This window comes from Oncorhynchus keta, chromosome 30, assembly GCF_023373465.1.
Source record: "Oncorhynchus keta strain PuntledgeMale-10-30-2019 chromosome 30, Oket_V2, whole genome shotgun sequence".
NCBI lineage: Eukaryota > Metazoa > Chordata > Actinopteri > Salmoniformes > Salmonidae > Oncorhynchus > Oncorhynchus keta.
In genome coordinates, this window is record NC_068450.1 from 57,563,005 (window position 1) to 57,577,846 (window position 14,842).

The following is a 14,842-nucleotide window of genomic DNA, read 5'->3' on the forward strand; positions in this document are numbered from 1 at the left end:
GAAATTCAACTCACACTACAGAAAGAGAAGGGATTCATTGAAATGTAATTGACACTACAGAAAGAGAAGGGATTCATTGAAATGTAATTGACACTACAGAAAGAGAAGGGATTCATTGAAATGTAATTGGCACTACAGAAAGAGAAGGGATTCATTGAAATGTAATTGACACTACAGAAAGAGAAGGGATTCATTGAAATGTAATTGGCACTACAGAAAGAGAAGGGATTCATTGAAATGTAATTGGCACTACAGAAAGAGAAGGGATTCATTGAAATGTAATTGGCACTACAGAAAGAGAAGGGATTCATTGAAATGTAATTGACACTACAGAAAGAGAAGGGATTCATTGAAATGTAATTGGCACTACAGAAAGAGAAGGGATTCATTGAAATGTAATTGACACTACAGAAAGAGAAGGGATTCATTGAAATGTAATTGACACTACAGAAAGAGAAGGGATTCATTGAAATGTAATTGACACTACAGAAAGAGAAGGGATTCATTGAAATGTAATTGGCACTACAGAAAGAGAAGGGATTCATTGAAATGTAATTGACACTACAGAAAGAGATTCATTGGTAATTGACTACAGAAAGAGAAGGATTCATTGAAATGTAATTGGCACTACAGAAAGAGAAGGGATTCATTGAAATGTAATTGGCACTACAGAAAGAAAGGGATTCATTGAAATGTAATTGACACTACAGAAAGAGAAGGATTCATTGAAATGTAATTGGCACTACAGAAAGAGAAGGGATTCATTGAAATGTAATTGACACTACAGAAAGAGAAGGGATTCATTGAAATGTAATTGACACTACAGAAAGAGAAGGGATTCATTGAAATGTAATTGACACTACAGAAAGAGAAGGGATTCATTGAAATGTAATTGACACTACAGAAAGAGAAGGGATTCATTGAAATGTAATTGACACTACAGAAAGAGAAGGGATTCATTGAAATGTAATTGACACTACAGAAAGAGAAGGGATTCATTGAAATGTAATTGACACTACAGAAAGAGAAGGGATTCATTGAAATGTAATTGACACTACAGAAAGAGAAGGGATTCATTGAAATGTAATTGACACTACAGAAAGAGAAGGGATTCATTGAAATGTAATTGACACTACAGAAAGAGAAGGGATTCATTGAAATGTAATTGGCACTACAGAAAGAGAAGGGATTCATTGAAATGTAATTGGCACTACAGAAAGAGAAGGGATTCATTGAAATGTAATTGGCACTACAGAAAGAGAAGGGATTAAGCTAAAAACAAATTGCTGTTTACGAAGTTGGTTTATTGCAGCTCAGGATTATCAACATGAAACAAATCACCAATTAAACATTACAAGATACCATCTGTGTTTCGATGAACACGCCAAAAAGAGTTTACTACACATGCTACGAATAAAACAGATGAAACTAAATCTCATAAAACGTCTCATCCAGCCTATATTGTCCCATAAATAAGTCAACAAGGAACCATTTCTTAACAGTACGTCTGTTTAAGACTTCTCTGCACATTAGCCAGGTGGTCTTTGATCCCAGTGAACAATAAAGCCTGTCCAGCTACAAGTCATTTTTAGAACAGGCTCACGGCAGTCTCGTAAACCCAATTAACAGCGTCCGTGTGATCTTGCTCTACTCTAGGCCTGTTCTCATTCTCTGTCTCGGAGAGAAACTAAGCTGTTTTAGTTTGCGTACTCAAAATGAGCACTAAAATCAACTACCGTTACATCCTTCAGAGCAAGTGCGTCTCCAAAACTGGTGGTAGAAGGCTACATTATAAGCAGATCCCTCTCAGGAGTGAGTTTGACGCAGTGTGTATCCTACTGTAAGTTCATTTACTATGGTTGTCTGAACAGCTGAGAGAGAGGCTGCTCCAGAGGCCCGTATGGAATCACATCAACCCAGTGGACCACAGCACATGCCACATCATCACATATGTCCCACTCTGGTGACAGACTGAGCCAGAGCTTTGAGACAACACAGGACAGCTGGGATAGAGAGGGGGGAGAGAGAGAGATGGGGGGAGGGATGCAGGGAGAGAGGGGAGAGGCTAGGAAGCAGGGAGAGAGAGCGGGATGGAAGTAAGGAGAGTGAGAGAGAGAGGGGGGAGGGAAGCAGGGAGGGAGAATGAGCGAGTCATCATGTACTAAACAACCATATATGCTAGGTGACACAGTCCACTCTCTCTACAACCACACACTTTGAGAATGTTTACTTAAACACACACACACACACATGCATTCGCACATGAATACATACACACACCCACCCTAATGACAAAGCATTTGGCAGCCGGCATCTTCACAGCCACTATGGTTCTAACCCAGTACCTCAGGGGAATGTTTCATCGACCGCCGACCTCTCCCACAGTGAGTTTACATGACATGAGAAAATGAGAATGGGACTGCTGCTGTGATGAATTATTTACATACAGTACCAGTCAAACGTTTGGACACACGTACTCGTTAAAGGGTTTTTCGTTATTTTTTACATTTTTTACATTGTAGAATAATAGTGACGACATCAAAACTATGAAATAAAACATATGGAATCATGTAGTAACCAAAACAGTATTAAACAAATCAAAATATATGTTATACAGTGGGGCAAAAAGTATTTAGTCAGCCACCAATTGTGCAAGTTCTCCCACTTAAAAAGATGAGAGAGGCCTGTAATTTTCATCATAGGTACACTTCAACTATGACAGACACAATGAGAAAGAAAATCCAGAAAATCACATTGTAGGATTTTTAATGAATTTATTTGCAAATGATGGTGGAAAAAAAGTATTTGGTCAATAACAAAAGTTTATCTCAATACTTTGTTATATACCCTTTGTTGTCAATGACAGAGGTCAAACGTTTTCTGTAAGTCTTCACAAGGTTTTTACTCACTGTTGCTGGTAGTTGAAGTGTACCCACAATAGGTGGCTGACTAAATACTTTTTTGCCCCACTGTAAGTAGCCACATTTTGCCTTGATGACAGCTTTGCACACTCTTGGCATTCTCTCAACCAGATTCATGAGGTAGTTACTTGGAATGCCTTTTGATTAACAGGTGTGCCTTGTTAAAAGTACATTTGTGGAATTTCTTTCCTTCTTAATGCGTTTGAGCCAATCAGTTGTGGTGTGACGAGGTAGCGGTGGTATACAGAAGATAGCCCTATTTGGTAAAAGACCAAGTCCATATTATGGCAAGAACAGCTCAAATAAGCAAAGAGAAATGACCGTCCATTTACTTTAAGACATGAAGTTCAGACAATCCGGAAAATGTTGAGAGATTTGTAAGTTTCTTCAAGCGCAGTTGCAAAAACCATCAAGCGCTATGATGTAACTGGCTCTCGTGAGGACCGCCAAAGGCAAGGAAGACCCAGAGTTTCATCTGCGGCAGAGTATAAGTTCATTAGAGTTACCAGCCTCAGAAATTGCAGCCCAAAGAAATGCTTCACAGAGTTCAAGTAACAGAACAAAACAATACAGTATAAACATGACGTTATGTAGAGCTCACAGGCATCAACACGAAAACAAGATCACACAAAAACCCAGTGGGAAAAGGCTGCCTAAATATGATCCCCAATCAGAGACAACGATTGGGAACCACACCAGGCCAACATAGAAATACAAAAACTAGAGTACCCTAGTCACACCCCGACCTAACCACATGAGAGATTAAAAGGCTCTCTAAGGTCAGGGTGTGACATTAACATTTAAATTGCATTCTTTAAGAGTCCTGTGTAGTATTTTAGTATAGTTTTGATACTTTCTGCAAGGCAATTGATTAGCATTAAAAACTTTGTGGCTGGAGCCTCCCGAGTGGAGCAGAGGTCTAAGACACTGCATCATAGTGCAAAATGCGTTGCTACAGATGCTGGTTTGAGACCCGTGCTGGCCGTGACTGGGAGACCCATGAGGCGACGCACAATTGCATCGGGCCGCTTCTGGGGGATTCTGGTAAGATGCCTGCAAAGTCGGCTGAATTCCAGTAGACGGCCGAGTCCGACACCCGATTCCGGGCTGATTCAATCAATTCAAGCCCCCCGAAAGAGGGCCACTTCTAGGCCGATTCTTCATTGCTAGCTGGGATTAGACCGGTTGAATTCTGTCTTTTGGTCTGATGAGTCCAAATTCTTGATTTTTGGTACCAACTGCTGTGTCTTTGTGAGATGTAGAGTAAGTGAACGGATGATCTCCGCATGTGTAGTTCCCACCGTGAAGCATGGAGGAGGAGGTGTGATAGTGTGGGGGTGCTTTGCTGGTGACACTGTCAATGATTTATTTAGATTTCAAGGCACACTTAACCAGCATGGCCACCACAGCATTCTGCAGCGATACACCATCCCATCTGGTTTGCGCTTAGTGGGACAATCGTTTGTTTTTCAACAGGACAATGAACCAACACACCTCCAGGCAATGTAAGGGCTATTTGACCAAGAAGGACAGTGATGGAGTGTTGCATCAGATGACCTGGCCTCCACAATCACCCGACCTCAACCCAATGAAGGAAAGGCAGTCAACAAGGGCTCAGCATATGTGGGACTGCTGGAAAAGCATTCCATGTGAAGCTGGTTGAGAGAATGCCAAGAGTGTGCAAAGCTGTCATCAACGCAAAAGGTGGCTACTATATATAACATATATTTTGATTTGTTTAACACTTTTTTGGTTACTACATAATTCCATGTGTTATTTCATAGTTTTGATGTCTTCATTACTATTCTACAATGTAGAAAATAGTTTTTAAAAAATTGAAAAACACTTGAATGAGTAGGTGTGTCCAAACTTTGGACTGGTGCTGTGTACAACGGGCAGAGCTGGCGTTGATGTTACTGTTGCCCACCAGCATCAAAGAGAACCTGAAATACATGCATGTTTACGTCGAATAAACTGACTGCAAGGAAAGTTCCCCACAGCTTGTGAGCAAATGTGGAAGATACTTGGAGTGGTTTTTACCTCCATCTCTATTGGAGTGTTACCTTCCATCAGATCTGTAGTTAGCACATTGCCAAATATGCCATCTGTGATGCAGGCACAGTGGCTGTATTTCAGCCCAGTCCCCTTACAAGGAGTCGCTCCACTTTGCTAAAAATATCCCTCCTCCTCCCCTAGTAAATATGTCTGTGCTTTCATAGCCACTCTGCTATTCACCTGGGGCTGAGGCTGCACTTTAAAAATAGGTTCTATCTAGAACCTTAAAGGGTTCTTCAGCTGTCCCCAATGGAGAAACCTTTCAGAGGCAAAAAGCCTTTTGGGTTCCATGTAGTCCAGAGAGGGTTCTACCCAGAACCAAAAAGAGTTCTACCTGGAACCAAAAAGGGTTCTCCTATGGGAACAGCCAAAGAACCCTTTTGGAACCCTTTCTTCTAAGAGTGTAGGGCTGGAGACTGACAAGGTTCTGTTTTCCCTGAAAACTAAATGACCAGGACTGGGAAAACGTCTTCATAAATGTAAGTGACAGCATAAAAAGAAAAAAGAAAAACCCAAAGAAAAAATGTCAACTAGAGCGCTCCCCCCTAACCCCGGGTTCTAGTTTGCATCTGAAAAGACACCCAATCCTTATCTTTCCAATATTTCCACTATCCTTATGCCTCCTTAGTCCATTTTGAAGCACCAATAGTGAAGGGACCGCTTTCAATGTCGGCCTTGTTAAACAGTGTTAATTGCATTACCAAGGGGGATGCTGCTTGCATAGCCTAGAGATCTGTTATATTAATTTGAACGGTTTGTCACAGCAGGAAAATGTACAGTACAAAGCACTTCGTCTTTCCATAAACATTCCATTGCTGGGGGGGGGGTTTCCACTAGTTACCACAGACACAAAGTCAAAAGTGGCTATATAAAAATTGGTTTATATTTTGGTTAATTTAAAGTTAGGGTTAGGCATAAGGTTAGCCGTGTGGTTAAGGTTAGGTTTAAAATAAAACATTTAACAAGAGAAAGTGAAGAAATGGGCAGGGTTTATGACTTTGTGGATGTGGTAACTAGGGATAACCATGTTGAGGGCTTCACGTTAATATACCTTTATCTTTATTTTTCTCTTTCGCCAAAGAGTCCAACTTCCTCCTCAGCGACTTCTTCCTTTTCTGTCCATCTGAGAGAGAAAAATAAAGAAAATAATGAAAACTGTCATTTATCTGTACACACTGATAACATTCCACACATTGACCTGCTGTCACATTAGGTGATATTTTCCATTTGCAAGTATGTCGGACATTTTGGAGATGATCACAAGCCAGTGGCTTCAAAGAGCATTGTTATCAGAACACTGCAGCGATAAAGATGACAGATGAGTGTCTCCAGCCTCTGGTCCAGTGGATTCATCAATAGAGGATCAAGAGGAAAGAAACATAGGACATTCTCATTTCCTCTTGATCCTCAGGCTTTCCTGTGAAGAGGGATTATTAAGGAATCAGCCAATCAGCATTCAGGGCTCAAATCACCCACGTTATAATAAGGAAACAGGGCTCCAGTTAACCTGAGCTCAATCCTGGTAGTGAAACTTAACCCTGAGAAAAGTAGAGAATGAGCCCCTTCAATGGCCAGCAGCATACCGCCCTGCATACCACTGCTGGCTTGCTTCTGAAGCTAAGCAGGGTTGGTCAGTGAATGGGGACACTGCCCTGTGTAGGGTGCTGTCTTTCGTATGGGACGTTAAACGGGTGTCCTGACTCTGAGGTCATTAAAGATCCCATGGCACTTATCGTAAGAGTAGGGGTGTTAACCCTGGTGTCCTGGCTAAATTCCCAATCTGTCCCTCAAACCATCACGGTCACCTAATAATCCCCAGTTTACAATTGGCACATTCATCCCTCTCCCCTGTTACTAATCCCCAGGTCGTTGCTGCAAATGAGAATGTGTTCTCAGTCAACTTACCTGGTAAAAATATATTTTATAGCATATTATTATACTGTTATATCAAGGTTACAGCACACCACTTAACAAGAAAAGATATTACCAGCTGTGGACTGTTTGGACAATTTCACATCATGCTTTGAATTAGTGTGGATCCAAATATGAGTTTCAGTTTGAAAAGGACTGAATCGTTATGAGGAAGGGAAAGAAGTGTTTTGTCAGCTGTCAACAAGATCTATGACTCCTAGCAAGAACTTTGATTAATGCACAGGAAACCTCCGGCAGCTTGGACCAGGGGTTGGAACTCTATTAGGGAAATACCTCAAAACTGTGTCTATAGCCAGAGAATCCTCTAATCAAACAGTCGATTGATCTGTCTTCAAAACAGTCGAGATGTTAATAACTGAGCACACACTGGTTTAAACAACGTTGTTTCCACACCATTTCAATGCAATTACATTGAACCAATGTGGAATAGATGTTAAATTGACATCTGTGCCCCGTGGTTATGCTCTTTTATGATTGGTTTATAATCTTAACAAGGATAGTGTTTTCCCCCATTGACTCAGTCAAATCTGTTCTTGGAACAGGTACATAGAACAGGTTGCTAAGAAACTATGCTTCGACATATTATGTATGTCGTTATGGAATATCTGAAGACCGAGTACGAGAGAACAAGAGTGAAGAATAGAAAGGGAGTGGGAGAAAGACAGCGGGGGGGGTATGAGACAGAGATGCCATGAGAGAAAGGGAGCGGGAGACAGTATGTGTGTGACAGAAAGAAAGAGAGAGGAAGGTGTATGAGAGAGAGAGAGAGAGAGCAAGAGAGAGCGAAAATAAGAGAGAGAGAGAGAGAGAGAGAGAGAGAGAGAGAGAGAGAGAGAGAGAGAGAGAGAGAGAGAGAGAGAGAGAGAGAGAGAGAGAGAGAAGAGGAAATGGTTTGGATTCTTGTCAGTTGATTCTGCAAAGTTGGACAGTAATCCCAGGAATCTCCAGTCCTCTCTCTCTTCCCCACTCCAACGACTCGTGAAACGATCCAACGAGCCATTTGCTTTTCTGTTCTCTATTTTTTCAAGGATCTCCGGGCCTCAGCGAAACACCGGCGAACCCAACCCCAGGCGAAGATAAACAAAACCCACAGTCAGTGTGCTGAAATATCTCAGTAACACATGCCTGAGGGGTTCTGGAATTCATAAGGAACACAGACGAACGCATTAAATCATCCGGGGGAGAGGTAGAACCTTTGACTGGAATGCACATCCTGGCTAATATACAGCTCTCCACAGAGCATGACTTAGAACAGAGCAGCAGGCTCCGGCCCTATGGTCCTGAGTGGAAAGGCCTATACATCTTCATGTGTAAGTGTCTTAGGGACACTACATAAGACAGGAAGTTCACTCCTGAGTCTTCAAGATGTACTGTATAGGAAAACATGTGTACTGAGGTTTACATCTCAAATCATCAGTGCTTAAAGCTTCTCCAAACACACTCTGTGGAGGGGAAGCTCACGGTTGTCTGCTAGACAGTTTGATGTTGGTCTCGGAGAGGTCCAAGGTGGATGTTGATGGCATATGTTTGTGAAAACGCTTGTAGCATTGCCACAGGCACAGACTGACTAGCCATATGAACAGACAGGCGGATGGACGGACTCGAAAGGAAGACAGACAGACAGGCGACATTTACACACGCGCACACACACACACGCGCGCACGCACACACACACACACACACACACAAAAACACCTCGATACTTTACCTTTGGGGATGGTGATCTGACAGCCCAGGTCATAGTCTTGATGGAGCCTGTTGAAGGCTACCTCCTGTAACCAGGTCCGTTCCAGCTCCGACAGGCTCTGGATGGCCGTCGGCGTCAGTCGTACACTCCGCCCTGACAGGCTGTTCCAGGTGAAGTCACCCTGGGGAGAGATTTCTATTCTGTCACTTGGCAGAGGAACATTTCTTAGCTACCGGAGCGAGTGGCTAGCACCAGCTGTTCTTATTGAAGACTACCTCCACTGTTACCACTTTCATCAGTGATACTGTCACCATAACCTGACCGCGTTGTCAGATTTCTGTTCGAAGAATGGGTCTGCAATAACTACAATTGACCGCGATGCCCATAATGATCGAAGGCTGCTTGTTTGTAAAGTTGCAACACCCTGAAAGGAATGGACAAGTCTCGACCATCGTCACAAACAGATGCTACAGTATCGGGACAGATTGTCCTTAGATTCAAACATCTACAGCTCAACCCAAAGCATTTTATGCCTGAGCAATAAGTCCTAAAGGCGCACTCCTTAGCTTGAAAGAGAAGCCCAGGTCAGTGAAGCTGATGGATGTTTAGGCTCAGCATTTGTTTTGTTTTTGTTTTTTTTAACCTTTATTTTAACAGGGACGACATATTGAGACCATTTGTTTCCTCTACCCGTGAGGTTTTCAACTGTTCCATATCTTTTGATTTATTTTATTTTTTTTACAATTGCCCTGACATTGCTCAGTGGTATTTTCAATCACTTGTGGATCTTCTTGCAGCCATTAGCAGATTTAGGAAGGTCTACGACCATCTGTCTCTTTTGAACTGCCAGTTCTTTTCTTTTCTTCATGGTGTTGGATGACAAAGGGATATTACACGCGTGTTACTGCGTTTTAATACCCTAGTGAAACAGGAAGTGATGTTATGGCTCAATATAGTTCCTTAATAACACTTAGATCAACTTAAATAAGTGGAATTTAATTCCTGGTTTAATTTTGGTAGATGTTATTCACAATAATATTTAAGGGTGTCATTCATTGTGAAACCTTGATTTGGAGGACATTGATTTGAATTAAATCAATAAATGATTTTGTCGGGTTCCATTGAAACATTAATAAAGTACAATATTTTTCACATGTTGGTATTTTGAGTTTATCTCCAAAATTACATTGTTTATATTTGTTTAAGTATTGTTTATGCATTGCCAGTCAGGGGTGCTAGTAATTTTGGAGCCCACTGTATATACAGTATATACAGTGCCTTGCGAAAGTATTCGGCCCCCTTGAACTTTGCGACCTTTTGCTACATTTCAGGCTTCAAACATAAAGATATAAAACTGTATTTTTTTGTGAAGAATCAACAACAAGTGGGACACAATCATGAAGTGGAACGACATTTATTGGATATTTCAAACTTTTTTAACAAATCAAAAACTGAAAAATTGGGCGTGCAAAATTATTCAGCCCCCTTAAGTTAATCTTTGTAGCGCCACCTTTTGCTGCGATTACAGCTGTAAGTCGCTTGGGGTATGTCTCCATCAGCACTGTATACATAGTGGAGCGGACAGTATTGTATATGGTGGGATAGGGAAAGGGGAGGAACGAGAGTGGATGGCTTGACTAGCAGTCAACTCAAAAAGAGCTTCATGATGAACTCATAAATCACCTCAATCCCTGGGTCTATGGTTCTGCATTCCCCTCTGTCATCCTTACAAGCTGGTGAAGAGAGAGGACAGAGCTAGAGTACTGATGTATTAGCCAGAGATCAGAGCAGGTCAGCATTTCTCATCATGAATCTTGTTCTGGAGGCAGCTCTGCAGAGTGGTCACTAGCTGGCACAGTCACAAAGTCTTAAATCTGACACACACACACACACACACACACACACACACACACACACACACACACACACACACACACACACACACACACACACACACACACACACACACACACACACACACACACACGCACACACACACCTCCTTGAACCGGCCTTAGTACGTCATAGAACTTCATTTAGGTTGTAATTTGTTCTTATGCAGGCCTAGTTTTGTGCAACAACTTTGAATTCACTCCTGCTTAAAGATACAACAATGCCCAGCCAGCTGAGAGGAACAACAGCATCATCCACCAGAACAGTGAAAAACAAGGAGGTGGAAATAGAAGATCTACACAGCTGTACTAAGAGGACAGAGGCTTCTCACCAGCCCTGAGACTTCCTAGCTAACGAGCACGCAGAGGAACAGCCAGATGCACTCGCTCCAATAGTTAGTCATTAGCGTCTAGCCCTGTGTGGATGAAACCACAGCAGTGTTGTTGTGAGTTCCCCACCCCACTGGTGGTGGCAGGGAGCTCGTTCCGTTCCAGTCCCCTCCACTGGTTGCACACACAGGACACAGCCGTAAGGGGTGAAGGGAAGGGGGACCTTTGAAGGGGGGGACAGCTGGAAAAGCAGGGGCTGCTACTCTCTTGAGCTGTTAGGCATGGCAGGGGGGCTGAATGCAACGGCTGAACTCCAATTCCCCCGAGTCCATCTATGGATCATGTATGGAATGGCTATGGAACGCTGGTACCTCAGAAAGGGTGCTCCGTCCTCACCACTTGGGAGTTCTCTTCAGACTCTAACTCTAGTCTCTATGAGCACATTTACAATACAGTAAACAGGAAAGCCAGTTGACTTTGACAGTGCTTAGTGTACACAACTAATTTGTTACAAAACAATTCAACATGCTTGTCAGAGCCATGACCCACTGGGTGAATTAAAGGGGTCAAATATATACTATGGCTGCTCCCTTAACAATCTTAGGAAGAAAAATGATCTTGTCCAATTTTATCCTCTCCGCTGTACGTACGGTAAACCTTTGCCAGAGAACCAATCAATATCGGTCAGTTTGTGTTTCATAATCGCTCTTTTCACACTTGGCTAAGGACTAGAGTTGACTAGGAACTACATCTCCCAAACCTGTTAACCATCTCAACTCCTGTTCCACCCCCCAGCTCTGGGTCCCACATGGTCCCAGATATAAGATATAAAGACAGGGTCCGACCAGGCTGCCTCCCTCCACACTCTTAGTGTGTTTTCCACTACTCACATATTATCATATCCACTCTGCGCCTGAAAACATGTTTACCCTCGACACAGGTACACAGGTAGTCCGTCTGTAGCTCAGTTGGTAGAGCATGGCGCTTGTAACGCCAGGGTAGTGGGTTCGATTCCCGGGACCACCCATACGTAGAATGTATGCACACATGACTGTAAGTCGCTTTGGATAAAAGCATCTGCTAAATGGCATATATATATAGGTAGACCTCATGGCCGGCAACGAGTACAAATTGTCACTCGGAATGAGTTGTCCTCAACACATTATTCCATTTGATTTCCCAGTGAAATCAGGAAATCAATTCAACTTCCTTGCCAACTGCATAGAGCTGAAACAATAAGCTTACTGTATGCAAGTTGATTCATACCTTGCCTTTCAGTAGCGCATTGTCATAGGTCTCAATCATGTTTGAGGTCGCTTTAATAGCGGGATGAGAAGAGAATTGTAAAATGGTCGTGTACTACAATCGAGTTATCCCATTTGCTTTGAACATCTCTATTCAACCAATCATCAGACGATGTGCAAGAAAACACTTCCTGTTATCTAACTATTATCTTATTCGGGTTGTCATGCTGCTGTCAATATAATCATATCACTTAACAACTTGGCTAAGGTAGTAATTCAATTGCTTTGAAAAGTGTTAAAGTCTTGCAAGAAGAAAGGTTAACTGTACCAATGACTGTCATGCAGGGTAGGCTATTACTCTACTGTGACATAAAGGACACGTCTACAATGGCGCCTTAAGGCAGACTGACGGTTCGCTCAACAAAGTATAGAATGTAAAGAGGGAGGATCAACATCTTCATCTAATCATGGCTATTCCAGACTCTCAAATCCGAGCTGGAAAAAAAAAATCTATTGACTTATGACAATATTCAACCTATAGGTTCTGTTCTCTCCTATGTGATGTATTGTGTGGGAGTGTGGGAGTGTTACTGTTTGTCAGGGCAGCCCTTGTCTAAATAGCTTTGGGATGGCTCGGCTAATACGGTGGGCGTATATGCACCTTTTTCATTCTGTTCAATGAGCGAGGACAAATTGCACAAATTGAAGCAAAAGAATATGTTTGTTTCCATGGTAACGCACACGCAGAGCCTCAAGTGTTCCGGGATATGCAGGCAGCATCACCATGGCAACCTTCCAACGAACGCTCAATCGCTAAACTTGCCCACGCTACTGACCTCACTGAATGGACATATAGTAAAGAAAGCGCATCATCAGTTGAATCAATGAGCATGTTTTCATATTAGAAGACCAACTGGAATGTTCCATACGCTCTCTCTCATTTCTCAGCTAAATGCGGTGACCTAAAATCATCTTCAACAACTCAGCAACCATCAGCAGTAGCAAAATGCACAGTAACTTCAACTACATCATACAATCGAACATTTCATGGTGATTTTCATAACACGCTGTCTGCATAAAAAAACTGTGAATTTAAAGTTGGGAAGACACAATAGCCCTGGTTGGCACTCTGCCAAAGACAACATGTTCCTCTCTCTCCATTAGATTCATTCTATTAAGACACTGGCAGGTACAAACCTACTGCTTTAATTGAGAACACAGTCATCTGATCCAAAGGACCAGAAGAACCTGGGCCCATAAATGAGGTGTAGGATGTCACTCTAGGGATCAACACACAGTCATAGCCTATAGGTGAGAGCATAGAAATAGGGGTACACTCAATATGGCCGCCGGAATGTCGACTTGAACGTCCGTTCTAGTCATTCTAATTCAATAGGTGAGAGAGTGTATAAAAAGAATGTTGACTTGAATAGGAATCCTCGGATATGACTGTATTGACAACACATGTCCATAGTGTTGGTTGCAGGGCAAAAGATCACGACATCACCCATTAAACCACAGCAAGCAAACAATGCAGAATGCTCTGAACCTAACTAAGCAATTCACCAGTCAGATGAATTAGTGGGCCACAGGAGGTTTGTGGCACCTTAATTGGGGAGGATGGGCTCATTGTAATGGCTGGAGCGGAAACGGTGGAATGGTATCAAACACATCAAACACATGGTTTCCACATGGTTTCCACATGGTTTGATGCCATTCCATTCGCGCCATTCCAGACATTATTATGAGCCGCCCTCCCCTCAGCAGCCTCTACTGCAGCGGGCCGACGCGTAATCTCGCGTATGCCCCGGGACAATAATAGGTTATTGACACCACTCTGGTCCCTTTCAAGTGGTTTCATATGCATATGCCTGTACAGAATCACGCGAAGTCAAACTTTAGAATGAGAATCCAAACCTTTGGATCCGTCTACGAGAACATTTGCAAACAGTGTGATTGTTTCTTATGCTGAAGGTACAGGAGGCTGTCACAATCGTTATACAGAGTATGAAACGGAACTGTATACACCATACAATAAGACAACCACCTCATATTGCCAAGTGAACTTTTGCTCAACCTTTCTTGCACCACTGACCGTTATGCTACGGACCTCACTTGAGGATTTCTTATTATAACAACAACCCCATGCGAATGGGACCGTGAACAGATGAAATCAGTGACAGCTGATGTCCCTGTCATCAACTCTCGCCCCTTCCAATTTTCTAAATCCATTGTTACGGCGTGTGTATTCTATGTGGTATTATGAAATGGAATCCTATTCGTGTAAAAACAAACCTTGAAACACCCCAACACAAACATATCCACACCACAGAGAGAGGACAGGCCGCACATGTAACTAACGGCAACATCTGTTGCCTTTTGAAAATGACGGTCGGCTCTCCAACCCTCTCAGATGAGGATACCACATCGCACATCTGAAGAGGAAACATCCCAATCTCAAATAGGCCCCACAATCCCAATTTTGCATAGGGATACCGCCTGATACCGTGGCCCACGAAAAATATATTTTAAAAAAAGAGGGAAATGTGTTAAGCGATTGCAGCAAAGGAATGTTCCTTTTTACGTCATTGTTTTTACTCTTTATGTTTTTGTTTTACAAGTCCCGTTGACTCTGACGGGGTAATGGATTACTCGTGTAAGCGCTGGATCCACACCAAGGCGAACATCTGCCTGCAATTACAGCGCCGCTGGGCTAGCTAAACTCTGGTCGGCCTGTCAGAGACAAAGGATTGATGGACCCCCTCCACCTGCCGCGGTCCA

General features: G+C 42.6%; 1 protein-coding gene across 3 annotated transcripts in view; it reads right to left on the minus strand.

Annotated features, from left to right (window-relative positions):
* Nucleotides 1–14,842, minus strand: part of LOC118363172 (rho GTPase-activating protein 6-like) — an 85,931-nt gene that overhangs the window by 12,682 nt on the left and 58,407 nt on the right. For all 3 annotated transcript variants that reach the window (XM_052488636.1, XM_052488635.1, XM_052488637.1), the window contains exons 2-3: nucleotides 8,617–8,776; nucleotides 6,028–6,099 (exon numbers count right to left, since the gene is read on the minus strand). In XM_052488636.1, coding sequence (XP_052344596.1) covers nucleotides 6,028–6,099; nucleotides 8,617–8,776 — 232 coding nt within the window. The remainder of the gene's footprint in view (nucleotides 1–6,027; nucleotides 6,100–8,616; nucleotides 8,777–14,842) is intronic.